Genomic DNA, 14518 nt, shown 5'->3' with positions numbered 1-14518 from the left:
CAGTGAACTCTAGGCCCATGTAATCTCCCAGTGAAGGATACAGATGGGCCAAGCTATTCTGCTGCTGTGAAAAATAAACACATAAATAAATAAACAAATAAAAAGGATCATATAATTCTCATTATTAAATCTCATTTTTGAAAATCACACATCAGAGGAGCAAAACTAAACAATTAAATAAACAGCCTAAATACTTAGACATTCTTCATTCTAATAACAATGCAAAAATACAAATTAACATACAACAAAATATGGAAGACCTGATAGTATGCTGATTTGTCACACTATCCAACTGCAAAGCATATGATTTGTTACACTATCCAACTGCAAAGCATATGTGAATGAATGCTGTTTTTTAAGACAATTTAGAGTTAAACAACAGAAAACTCTTGGACTCAAACCTTAACAAGGCAGAAATAAAATTCTATGATGATAAGTCTTAATACCTATTATTTTCATCACAATAAAATATAATGTTTGAAGGAGGGGAAGAAAAAAAAAACTGCCCCTTGAAAATGAAACCAATTTCTACAATGTATACATCCGTAAAGAGAAAATCTATTCCTTGAAAAGGGGGAGAGGGAAGAGGGGAGAGGGGAGAGGGGAGAAGGAGGACAAGATACTGGAGGAGAGATAATACCCCATGGTACCTCTGCCTGGCAAAAGCTTACTAATCCCGCTGTTATGAACTATGCAAATAAAAATAAAAGCTGTGAAAATCAGGGGGTGGGAGGACATACACAATAAGAAGCCTTTCTATCAATTGTGTAGGAGAGGAGGAGGGTCAAAAATCAGACAATGCCATCAGGGGAGCAAGGCCATACCCTAAGCTATCAGTTAGAACCAAGAGAACTCTCAACTCTCCCACCAGTTTTTGGTGGCCTTTGCACAATCTGTGTAGCATGCATAATTGTCCTTCATAGGACTTATAGGATTAAACACCATCAGATTTACCCAAGGTTGACTAGTGATCTAGAGAAGAAGTACCAGGCAATGCAAATTATAAAACAAATTCATTTACACGATGGAATGTGATATACATGTTTTTTCATTACCGGCTAATTTTAACTTAATGATGTTGTCTTCCATTTCCTAATATGCATATCTTTCTAATATAGCAAAAGTAAAAAAAAAATAAAATAGAGAAAAAAAATGTCATAGGCTAAAAATCTCTCAAATAGAAGCATACTTACAAAATGGAACCTTGTCATAAAAGAAACAGAATAAGGCTCATCAAGAGATCCCGATTAATCACTTCAAATACCTTAAACAGAGAGCCGAAGTAGCATCTCGCTGACAGCCTGACAGTGATTGGCTGATGGCCACAGGGTGATGATCTGGCCCTCCATTTAAGATGTCCGAAGTGTGTCTGAATATGAGGCATAACAAAAATAAAGACAAATTCCATACCTTCGCAGTTTCTGGTGGGTGCAGTGGATAGGGAGGTGCAGCATATCCAGCAATGGCAGGTGGCGCTGTTGGGTTATTTTCCACCTGTGCCGACATCATCTCGCTCACCATCTGGGCCTGTGCCTGGAAAGTGCACCAGTCATCCATTTATACATATATATGTATCGATCTATAAGCATCTATCACTTGCTAAAACAATCTTTTCCGACTGTCTAATCCACAAAAATATCTTGTCTATTCACTTTTTCTTTCATTCAGCTTACTTTCTTAATTACGAAACTTACTCGGCCCATTTGGTCCACCTTCATATCCTCTAATGACGGGTACAGACTCATGTTGCTGATCTGGAAAAATACAATTAAAAAGATCAACCTTCTGTCTGCAATGAAAGTATTCCAGCATATATTATGGCAAAGTAAAAACACTGCCATCTAAATTACAATACATTACAAGTATCTGAAATTATAATAATCAATAAATCATGGGATAAAAAACTACAATGCCATCCTCTAGGTCAAATATTTCACAATTCTTCATCAAAAACAGTGCCCAGTCAAATAATTAAAGAAATTAACCCATTCAAAGACACTCAGTTCAACTTTATAAAGTTATCTCTGGACCAGTATATTCCAGGATATACTATAACCTTTAAATTCTTTGTGCTGCTTCACAAAGGAAGCCTTGGGATGTGTCTGACAAAACATATCAATATACAACATAACAATCTCAATAGCTTTACCTATCTTTTCCTTCCTCTTGAAGAAGAGAAAAGCAGAAATGATAAATGTGAGGAGAAAAAGGGAAAGAAGAAAAAGGAAAAAAGTGGAAATAGAAGAGAATTACAGAACTAAGAATATAATAACAATAAGAATTATACAAAAAAAAATGAATAAGAATAAGAATTAAATGATTAAGAAGATATACTGAAAAATAATGGTTGGATGTAAAAAAGAATGGAAAAACAAATGAAAAAATATACATTTTTTTAATATTATGAATATATAACTCCTATTCATAAAACAGGAAGTCTAATCTACAGATGCCATCCCCGCAATATACCTCTCAAACAAATGTTATCAATGTATATAACCTCAAACCAAATATATGCAGTAAGCAGACAGACCAGATCTCATATTAACCTTCATGAATAAACATAGCTGTCACGTCACCTTGAGTAAACTAATGTGTACATGCCATGTCTGTTTTTATCTGCTTTAATCTATTTTTAATAATGAATAACTGTTTGATTTAATCTGTTTCTTAATAATTAATAACAACAACAAAATATGACAATCACCATGTAAAATTTTTGCTTAATTGTAATTTAATCATTTGACAAGAAGAACTGTTTTGCAGAAAGTAAAGTTAAAAAACAAATCTCTCTTTCAAGAAGCAGGATTCAAACTATGAAACTTTATAGCTACCATAATCTTACTAATTAATCTATAATCTAACTTGATAGTTTTAATACCAGAGAGAATGGTCTATGAGAATGGAGCATGTACAATTTATACTTTCCTGTCTTAATATATCAGTGAATGTGCTAAAAAAATTCTCACACCTATAATATCTGATACCTTATCTCTATCCCTTTATCCCTTTCTTGAGTTCATTTTACTAGTATATTCTACGACACCTATCCTTAAATATCTCTTTTGGGAGGAAGGGGTAATTAATCAAGGTCAATTCCTAGTTTGATAAATTGGAAATTGGCTTTAGGATACTATTGAAGCAGATAACATATCTTGAGCCACTTGTAACAATGATATGGCATTTGCAACAGTTGGCATTACCTTATGCAATAATATTCCCTTTTGTTGTCTGTTATCCTAGTTATCTCTGTCATGCTATTCTTTTAGTCTTGGAAATCATATTGTTACCATTTAATCTCTTCTTCCTTGTTACCCTCTTGTTACTAGATGTGACCAAAAATTTGAACTCAATATTCCTATTCATATTTTCAACACCACAATATTCACTTATAATAACTGTGTTGGTACCCAAAGCTTTTTCCACAGCTTCAGTCCAAAACTGGAATGAACACCGATTTGAACCAGGAAATGGCTGTTATATACATGCATATACATACATACATACATATATATGCACATATATTCAGGTGCCATAAATATACATGACAGTATTTGGCGATATTATAGAAATACCAAAGTGTATGACGTAGCTGATACTTACACAACATTACCCACAGCCTGACCCATGACCAACTTATCACAGAGCCCCCATTCCTTTACCTTTCAGATACAGCACTACAAACAATTTTTTATATACATTTATTAAGACATTGAGATGGCAATGAATATTTTTGGTCCTGGATCTATTTCAAACATAATTTGAATCCTAAAGTGACAAAGTGTACTGATACACTAGTTCAGCTAATGTACACAACTTTCTGCCTTATTCTAACATTTGAAGAGTTGTGAATTATGTGTAAAAACTTATCCCATGTACAATATGTGTTGTCAGTCTTATACAGGCATCACCAATCATTCAATAATTCTGAGTGGCTGATCTCTTGACAACTGCTGTATTAACCCTGTTTTATACTACTTATTTCAGACAAGACATACAAGGATCAGGGAGCTCAGTAGCACCAAATCTTTTCAGTACATGTAATAACATGGTAAGAAAAGTGAAAAGTAATGCAATAAAAATCATGTGACCAAGTGATAAGATGACTCAGAGTTGGCTGATGGTGACATCCTGTACCTTATTTAGTTCTTTTCTCTCCTATATGCCCAATGCGGTGTCAATCATACACTGGAAAATTCATGCTAGTTAAATACTCTAAGCAAAGGCATATCGAGAAATGTGGCATAGATTTCTTGCTGAGAAAATTATTCAGGTTTGTTAACCCATTCGCCCCGTTTGGCATCTATTCTTGCCATGCTCTCAATGGACGCCAACACGTTTGGCATGTAATCTTGCCATGGCATCTATGGGCCCCGTAACGTTTGGCACGTATTTTTGCCTTGATGACTGACCATAGACTGACAGTTTATTATTTTTTTCAACCTAATACTTGGCTCTGTTACTAGTCTTATTTGACTGGTTGATAAATATGTGACGTATGTAATTTATGACATATGTAATTGTCGTAATTATTTATGACTTGTAATCATGTGATTTGTTCACACTAGATTGCATGATTATGATGTACCTTGACCTGACTGGCTGGAAACTAGTAATTGCTTTGATTGGTGCATCAGGTCACATGGCGTGATCTGATTGGTTAGTCATGTGAATAAAAGGTCAGTCAAAGGCTCATTCCAGCAGAACGATCGCAGCCATGGAAGGTATGAAGGTATATTCTCTCTTACAAGTCTTGTACTAAAGAAAAAAAAACTAAACTTACACAGTGTGACATCACATATCAATACAAAGCTATTTTTGAACATCAAAGTGAAGCTACATTCACTTCTGCTTTTCTTCCTTTTCTGTTGAATGAAATGATAAAAAACATGGTGTGATCTCTTACATGGACAATGCACTACTTCTGATTACCAAAATGATATTTGGCTTGCTGCTCTGCTTCATTTGAAAGTTTGAAAAAAAAAAACACAAAAAAACGGCTAAGTCCATACTTTTACATCTCTTGCAAAAACAACACTAACTTTTAGCATCAAAGTGTTGATGTCATCAGATAGTGTAGAGAACTTGGAAGCGATTCAGTATATCTCCTCAATACAAAGGCGAATAGATGCCAAAAAAAAACTATGAGAAAAGTACAGTTTCTACACATTGCCCTTATATAAAACGCAACTTTCATAATAAATCTATGGATAGATTCCTGCAAAAATTATATGATGGTCTTTGCGCCGCTCCAGAAAAAATCCCGTTGCGGCGGCCCACGCGGCTGGCAACTATTACCGTGAGCGGCGCTGAGCGACGAGCGAAAAATTCCGGGGCGAATGGGTTAACATTCAAACCTAAAGTAATTATTATATATACATATATATATATATATATATATATATATATATATATATATATATATATATATATATATAAAATAGATAGATATAGATAGATAGATACATATATATATATATTTTTTTTTTGTCATTAAAAGATTCAGAGTTTCATAACTTTATGTAACCTTAATGCTCACTGGCAACTGTTTTTTTTATACCTTATCCAGCTAATCATGAAATGAAAAATGGTGAAATACTTGACATTGGTATCAGGTGAGAATTACCAAATGTTTTCCTATTCTTCTGAATCTGAGCTACGAATGCCAATTAACAATGAATGGCATGTTCATTAATCAACCATCCATGCATTACTTGATTAATTGAATGATAAAATCTAAGTAACCATATCCTACAACTGCATTTTGACTGCAAGAAAGTTATCCAGTCCACTTGCAGATATTTGAGTACATTCCTTCCCTCTGCTTGGCAACAGGCACTTCAACCAGAAAAACACTTCTTGTAAAATCAAATAAAAAAGAAACAATTCCACATATTAGCAAAACACAACCCTTCAGAAACGGAACAAGGAAGGTATAATTTCCTAAAAAAAATCACGAATAACGAAGAGGACAAAAACAAACAAAAAAAAATGTTAGCAGACGTCTTCTTGACTTCACTTTTCACTACGTCCCCTCAGATTCCATACTTTACCTATTTCTTAAAATCACTTGCTAATCAGCGAAATATCTCCCGGTCTCTGCTTTCTGTGGCGTCTATACACTCTTTCCTCAGCGGCGCCACACACTTCAATGAAGTCAGCTTACACTTCACTCTAGCACACACACGACCCCAGCACCCCGTGACCGTGACGTCAACCCGTTTCCTCGTCTTCCTCCCTCGTCTCGATCGACGTCACGACCCAAACCCCCTTTACATCGACAGTGCCCGAGACTAAGGACCTTCACCTCGAGTTTCTTACCTCTAGGAGCTCTCACGCCCACGCCAACGAAGTGAAAACCAGCGAGGACTCCGAGGAGGGACAAGATCCTGAGCTTTTGTTTATCGAGACTCATCCTCTATGACGTCATCGTGCATTCGGGTATTTTGCCCTGATTCTCACAAACTTCGTTGGGGCTTTATCCAACATGGTTCTCTTTTTGTTGGTTTGTTTATTTTTTAAAAGATTTTTATATCTGGTTTCGTGAAGTGTTGGGCGTGTGGATCTTCTGGGCGACAAGGTTTATGACGTCATCAAGCGTTCGTGTTTTCTAACCAATAAATCTCACTGTATTGAAAGCAGGTCACATCTATAATCCATTCCATATACCTATATCTAAATGCACTACTAGATATTAAATCTTCACTATATATACGAAAGATAGAACAAAAAAAATAACTAAAAGTATCTACATAACAAAAGACCTTCTAGATTTTGAATGCGCGAAAGACGTGAGAATTAGACATTACGTGAAAACAGGAACTTCAATTCACGGAAAAGGGATGAATCAGTCGTTTATGTATGACGTCACGGATTGCGGTTCCACTACTTTCTGCTATGACGCGCGGAAGCAACGAAGGTTTCCATTAAACCCAAGGTGATATGAGTCTTGCTTGAAAGTATGTTGTAGCCTTGCGAGAAGATAGATATAAAAGTCAATCTTCATTTCAGTTTCTCCTATTAGATTGAATGCATTATGGTTAGAAAATAGTTCCATAATACAGAATCATTATGGTTCTTAAAGAAACTTTTATTATGCATCTACCTGATAAGTATAGTGTTTTTCGTGTTTTTTCTTATATTTTCTTGTGTGTCAATGCAGGTTCTGGGGTGTCTGCATTCTCTACTTAACCATTGTTATTTAGATCCTGTGCAATGCTGCGTTTGTTTGTTTTAATGCTGCTTTTTTTTTATTTTTTGTTTGTCCAATGTTCTGTAATCTACGGTGTCATTTTGTGTAGTTACTAGTCTGGATTTCATTATATAATTCTTCTTGGTTTGCCTCTTTCTTCTTCATTATCTCCTTATTGCAGTATTTTCAGCAAGTATAACTTTTATCATCATCAATCACTATAAAACCTTATATGTTCTAAAACAAATATATTCGGTATTTTACTACTGAAGAACAAAAACACACGCCAACAGTTACATTTTTCCTATTTCGAATATAAACAACTAAAACACATGTCACGTGGCAGGTAAACCCATTTACTTAACTAAAGAAAAAAGAAAAATGGAGAAATCATCATGTGACTTGCTATCTTATCAAGTCCATATGATAAGAATGAACAAAGAGAGAAATAATAAATATAATGCATAGAATAATCACGTATCTCTCACAGTTAGTTTCATATTTTTATAGTAAATCGACAATGACAAGTTTAAATGTCTTTGTAGAGAATTCTTTCCCCTTTCTTTACAGGAAATCCTCAAACGGGCGACATCCTCTATGATAATTCTAACATAAAGAGAGAGAGAGAGAGAGAGAGAGAGAGAGAGAGAGAGAGAGAGAGAGAGAACTTAGGTTATCCTCACCTCTATCTTAATGCTCACGTTGTAAATACGATCTTAGGTATATCAACAGATTAGAATACATACAATACTTAAAATACAAATTATATATCAGAGACTATAACACGATAATTTTCCACCCTCATCTTGATAAGTATAAGTATAATATGCCCGCATTATAAGATTATAATCCTGGAGCTATGCCACCAACACACACACACACACACACACACACACACACACACACACACACACACACACACACACACACACACACACACACACAACACACACACACACACACACACACACACACACACACACACACACACACCTATCTATATTGTTCGCGTGTGATCTTTTTGATTAGCTCGCCATAAACAAGGATAAACTTGATGCACTTCGATCTATTCGCACAGAATGCGGGTTCTTTATTACGCCACGGTGGCATTGCCGGAGTAAACACGTCACAATGTTGGCATAACGAACAGTCACGGGCAGTGATGCAGCCAGATATTTCAGGGCCCGGGAAGGCAAGTCCATTGAGGGGCTTCTATCGGGCGGTGGGAAATCACCCCCCACTCCCCCAACTACGGCACTGGTTACAGGATGTGACAAAAAAAAACACAAGTGACAGAATTGTTCAGGTTTTATTTTCGTGTCTAATAACGTAGTATAGATTGAGAGACAGCCATTAGCTGTTATTTGTATTCTACCAATATGGCAACCAACAGTAGGGACTCGAAAAAAAGTTGTGTGTGTGTGTGTGTGTGTGTGTGTGTGTGTGTGTGTGTGTGTGTGTGTGTGTGTGTGTGTGTGTGTGTGTGTGTGTGTGTGTGTGTGTGTGTGTGTGTGATCACTGACTTTAATTACTGAAGTTTAAGCACTGAAACTGTAGGATGAAAGAACTGAGAGATAGAGAGATGAGGTTACGTATAATGTGCTATACGCTTTTTCTGTCTTTTCTTTCAAAACGCATTTGCCATAGCGTTTTACTGTGAGGAATGCAAGTGTTAGATATCATCCATTTCATTAGTGACAGCGACGTTAATGACTTGATTTTAGCAAGAAACTTCCGATGGCAGAGGTTGACAAGATGGATTGGGCAAAGAGGCCTTGGTAATGCAGGGTGAGTGAGTTTTTTCTTTGTTGACGTTTGTTGATTGTGCTGTGTGCCTCCATATGATAGTCTTGTTTGATTACTGTGTCATCACTAATGATCAAAAGTGTTAATTGTCAACATTTTTTTTCTTTTTGGATGACGAAGTGCATATTTGTGAAACGCAGAGATCTTCATTTGATAGTTGTGAGGTCATTGGCAAGCTGTTAAATCGTTTGTGTTTGTATTGGTTTGTATCTAATCTTGACCTTGGGGGAAATTTATGCTGTAAAGTTTAACAGTTACTCCAAAATATTCAGTGATGTAGGCAAAATAATGATAATAATAACAACAACAACAACAACAATAATAATAATATAAAATAGTAAAATGATGATAATAATAATAATGATAATAATAATAATAATGATAATAATAATAATAATAATAATAATAATAATAATAATAATAAAACAGTAAAATAATATCAATAATAATACCAATGATTAAAATCAAATAAAAACTTGTTCAAGCTTCTATACCACAATTTTCTCTCATGAAGTATTTTCAGCAACACGTTATAGCAGCTACTTGGTTTATCTCTGCGCCTGGGCCGTACCTGCGTAAGATGTACAAACACTAAGGGAAGTTCCTGCATCGACAGCACGTAAATCCGCTCATGGATGGATCGCTTCCAACGTGTGTCCTGACGAAGCGTTTTATCAAACTGATTACATTCGCGTCACATCAATTATTTTGTGTCACTTAATCAATTAGTCTGTCGATTGCATTAGTTCGCTGAATGTCACGCAGATTCATCAACACTGGCCTCATCTTTCTTCTCTTTACTACTGCATTTATGTATATATATTTATATACATATACACATATATACAACGTACTATATGTATATATATATATATATATATATATATATATATATATATATATACATATATATATATATATATATGTATATATATATATATATATATATATATATATATAGATAGATAGATAGATAGATAGATAGAGAGAGAGAGAGAGAAGAAAGAGAGAGAGAGAGATAATTATATATACACATATATATATATATATATATATATATATATATATATATATAAATATATATATATATATATATATATATATATATATATATATGTGTGTGTGTGTGTATATGTATATATATATTTGTGACCAGCACTGACTTGGGCTGGCTTGGCCACTCAGTGGCTAGGTAGCCAATCAAGGTGAAGTTCTTTGCCCAAGGGAACAACGCGGCGGTCGGTGACTCGAACCCTCGAATTCAGATTACCGTCGTGACAGTCTTGAGTCCGACGCTCTAACCATTCGGCTATCGCGGCCTTGACGATCATGGGCTTTCCATGATTTTTTCTTAGCAATTTAGAGCGGTGGTTTGCCATTGCCTTCCGCCCGGTGTTTTTATCGAGTCACCATCTCTATTTACCCGGCACTGACTTGGGCTGGCTTGGCCACCCAGTGGCTAGGCAGGCAATCGGGGTGAAGTTCCTTGCCTAAGGGAAACAACGCGCCGGCCGGTGACTCGAACCCTCGAACTCAGATTGCCGTCGTAACAGTCTTGAGTCCGACGCTCTAACCATTCGGCCACCGCGGCCCATATATATATATATATATATATATATATATATATATATATATATATATATATATATATATATATATATATGTATCTATCTATCTATCTATCTATCTATCTATATCTATATATATATATATATATATATATATATATATATATATATATGTATACACATACATACTATATATATATATATATATATATATATATATATATATATATATATATATATATATATATATATATATATATATATATATATATATATATATATATGTATGTGTGTATGTATATATAATTTTTTTTTTCTTTTTTTTTAACGGTAGGTTCATGTTTGAGCCGCCGTGGTCACAGCATGATATTTAATTGTTGTTTTCATGTTTGTGATGCTCTTGGAGTGAGTACGTGGTAGGGTCCCCAGTTCCTTTCCACGGAGAGTGCGGGTGTTACCTTTTAGGTAATCATTCTCTCTATTTATCCGGGCTTAGGACCAGCACTGACTTGGGCTGGCTTGGCCACCCAGTGGCTAGGTAGGCAATCGAAGTGAAGTTCCTTGCCCAAGGGAAACATCGCGCCGGCCGGTGACTCGAACCCTCGAACTCAGATTGCCGTCGTGCCAGTCTTGAGTCCGATGCTCTAACCATTCGGCCACCGCGGCCTTATGCATATATATATATATATATATATATATATATATATATATATATATATATATATATATATATATATATGTATATATGTATATATATACATATATATATACATATATTATATATATATATATATATATATATATATATATATATATATATATATATATATATATATTCATGTAGTGTGAAGATAATGATGATGACCACTGCGGAATTCGCCTGTAAGCCAGTCCCCTACACTCTAGAGAGCGGACAAGGATATCGACGTGGAACAAGAGAGAGAGAGAGAGAGAGAGAGAGAGAGAGAGAGAGAGAGGAGAGAGAGAGAGAGAGAGAGAGAGAGGAGAGAGAGAGGGGGGGAGAGGAGAGAGAGAGAGGAGGGAGAGAGAGAGAGGAAGGGAGAGAGAGAGAGGAAGGGAGAATGAGAGAGGAAGAGAGAGAGAGAGAGAAGAGAGGAGGGGAAGGAAGTGGAAGGAATGGACGAAAAAGGGTGATGGAGGGAGTGTGAGAAAGAAAGGAAGAATGAGATAAAGAGATGTGAAGAGAACGGGAAACAGGGTAGATGTAGAAGGTGGGACAGAAAGAGAAAGGAAAAGAAAGTATATAAAGGGAGAGCGATAGAAGAGTAGCGAGAGTGATAGACAAAGGAATACGGAGAGAAAGAGGAAGAGAATAAGGAATAAAAGAGGGAAAGAGATAAGGATACTGAAATACACATAGATAAGCAGTTAAAGATTGATGCAGAAAGTGAGTGAGAGAGAGAGACAGACAGACTGACAGAGACAGAGAGGGGGAGGAAAGGGATAAAGAGAGAGAGAGAAAAAAAAAGAGAGACAGAAAGAGAAGGGGTGGGAAGAGCCGGAGGGGGAGAGGGGAAGGAGGGAGGGAAAGATAGAGAGAGAGGGGGTGGATAGAGAGAGAGAGAAGGGATAGAGAGAAAGAGGGGATAGAGAGAGAGAGAGAGAGAGGGAGGGAGAGAGAGAGGGGGGGAAGAGAAGGAGGGAGAAAGAGAGGGAGAGAGGAATGGAGGGGTTGAGGGAGGGAGGGAAAGATAGAAAATGAGAGAGAGAGGCGAGAGTACATATTAAACCTTACAAAGAAAGCAAATACAAACATAAACGATTTAACAGCTTACCAGTGACTTTACAACCATCAGAGGGAGACATCTCTGCGTTTCACAAACATGCACTTCGTAATCCAAACAGAAAAAAAACGTTAGAAATTAACATTATTGATCATTAGAGATACAGTAACCCAAAAAGACTTTATCACGTGGAGGTAGAATCTGTATCAATCACTGAGTTTGGACGAGGCGCTAGCAAGGGAGGACCCGCAGGATCTGTATATTAACCTCCGTCGATTTATTTTGTAATGGTTAATGGGTTAAAACAAACAAACGTGCTAGATATCAAAGGTCGTATACCAATGGGAAAGTATTGTGGCGATGCGGGTAAAAATGAGTTTAACGATTAGGATAAGTGGACAGGAGAAGGGGATGAAGAAGAGAAGGAAAGGGAAAGGAGAGAAGAAAAGACCGTGTAAATTTAGGCCCCAGTCCCCGTCTCCTAAGCCCCCCCCCCCCCACGACAACAACCAGGAAGGAATGGGGTTATTTTTATATTGTAGATTCCCTGGTGCTCGCATCCAGAGGGAGGTGTTGTGTGTGTGTGTGTGTGTGTATAAATATATATAATATTTTTATATATATTATATTATTATATATATTATATATTATGTATGTATATATAATATATAGTATATATAATTATATTTAGTATATATATATATATATAAATTATAAATATATCACAGCGAATTATTCCAACCCGGTGGATTACCTCTAAAAACAGATTGTTCACGTTGATTCTCAATATGTGGGAGACAAAACAACTCCAAAGCGACCTCAAAGACGCCATTGCTGCCAGATTTCAGAAAGGAAACAGAAAAACCTGTGGAAAATATCTCTTGCAGGGAAAGTCTTTGCCAGGTTTCTTTTTTAGCGAGTTCATTGCAGAAAAAAAGAATCTAAGTGTGGGTTTCGAGCATCCCATGGCACTATCGACATGATAATATGCACTAGGCTACTGCGGGAGAAAAGCTGAGAACAACAGATATGTCTTTTTCTCGTTTTCTGTGACCTGGAGAAAGCAATTGACTGCGTTCCAAGAGCTATGTGGATGGTATTTCACAAATGTTTAAAGCAACTTTATCGCTGTGATTTACATTTTACTTTCTGTATGTCAGGAACTACTTTCCATGAAGGTAAAATTCCCGAAGAGTCCCCCATTACATGTAGATTGAAGCTAGGATACGTTCCTACGCTTTTCTTGTAATTACCTTGTTGCAGTGATGTTTGAATTCCACCAGATGTTGGCGTTAGAGATCGTTTTGACGGAGGATTATCCATTATGGCGAGATTCCGATCCCGTCGGATGACTAAGATTCAACATATTTCAGAACTCCGATACGCTGATGACAATGCAACTGCCTGTCATTCAAGGGGAGGCCTTTAATCCATCAACAACTTTACCAGTGCATGTGATTGTTTTGATCTCACAAGGAACGTTAAGAAGACCGAAGTACTTGCTCCACCTTGCCCTGACACTGACCTGCCGGATTTTAACGTTACCATCTCTAATACACCGTTAAAACAATAGATGGTTTCCCTCATCTTGGAAGCATCTTATCCAACAACTACACCTCAGAAAAATACGTGGAACTCGGAACAGGGTCAGCACATAAAAGCTTTTGGAAAATAATCCAAAAGTGCTTTCAGAAATGGACCTTTGAACTGGAAAACAAAACGTGTCTATCTAGCAGTCGCCACATCAACCCTATTATATAAATGCAAAGTCTTGGCCACTGTATCGTAGAGACATCAAGAAAGTTGAACGTTTTCACCAACAAAACAAAAGATAACTCTACCAACAAAACTAGCCTAGACGAAGCTAATAGTCAAAGTATCGAAGTCACATTTATGAAACATCGTCGACGCTGGCCAGGACACGTGATGAAAGGGGAAGAATCCTGAATTCCACATCAGATAATCTTTATTGAACACCTTTCAAGGATCACCTGAAGTCAACTCTCAAGGCATGTGCAAGCAATAATAAAAAAAGAAAAATCTAAAGGAAACAGAAAACTTCGACATACGTATATATAAACTTACATACACATGTATGTGTGTGTGTGAGCGTAGGCGAGTGTATGGTGTGATTGTCCTTTTTATGATAGAATAAGTATTCTTTACCCATGGATTTCACTTGTAACAATTGGAAAATAATAAACACA

General features: G+C 36.3%; 1 protein-coding gene across 3 annotated transcripts in view; it reads right to left on the bottom strand.

Moving 5' to 3' along the window:
- Positions 1–6468, bottom strand: part of LOC119569537 (syntenin-1-like) — a 15926-nt gene extending 9458 nt beyond the window's left edge. Inside the window, exons 1-4 of one of the 3 annotated variants that reach the window (XM_037917749.1) lie at positions 6322–6468; positions 1695–1754; positions 1411–1533; positions 1–61 (exon numbers count right to left, since the gene is read on the bottom strand). The exon at positions 1–61 is cut by the window's left edge and continues 56 nt beyond it. In XM_037917749.1, the coding sequence (XP_037773677.1) occupies positions 1–61; positions 1411–1533; positions 1695–1745 (235 nt within the window). In that variant the 5' untranslated portion in view covers positions 1746–1754; positions 6322–6468. Of the gene's footprint in view, positions 65–1410; positions 1534–1694; positions 1755–6053; positions 6224–6321 lie in introns of those variants that run through there. The other 2 variants (XM_037917666.1, XM_037917704.1) reach the window with 2 other exon arrangements.
- Positions 6469–14518: the final 8050 nt, after the last annotated feature.

The sequence above is a fragment of the Penaeus monodon genome, chromosome 1 (assembly GCF_015228065.2).
Source record: "Penaeus monodon isolate SGIC_2016 chromosome 1, NSTDA_Pmon_1, whole genome shotgun sequence".
Taxonomy (NCBI): domain Eukaryota; kingdom Metazoa; phylum Arthropoda; class Malacostraca; order Decapoda; family Penaeidae; genus Penaeus; species Penaeus monodon.
Note: the sequence above shows the minus strand (reverse complement) of the source record. Positions and strands in the feature narration are given on the sequence as shown.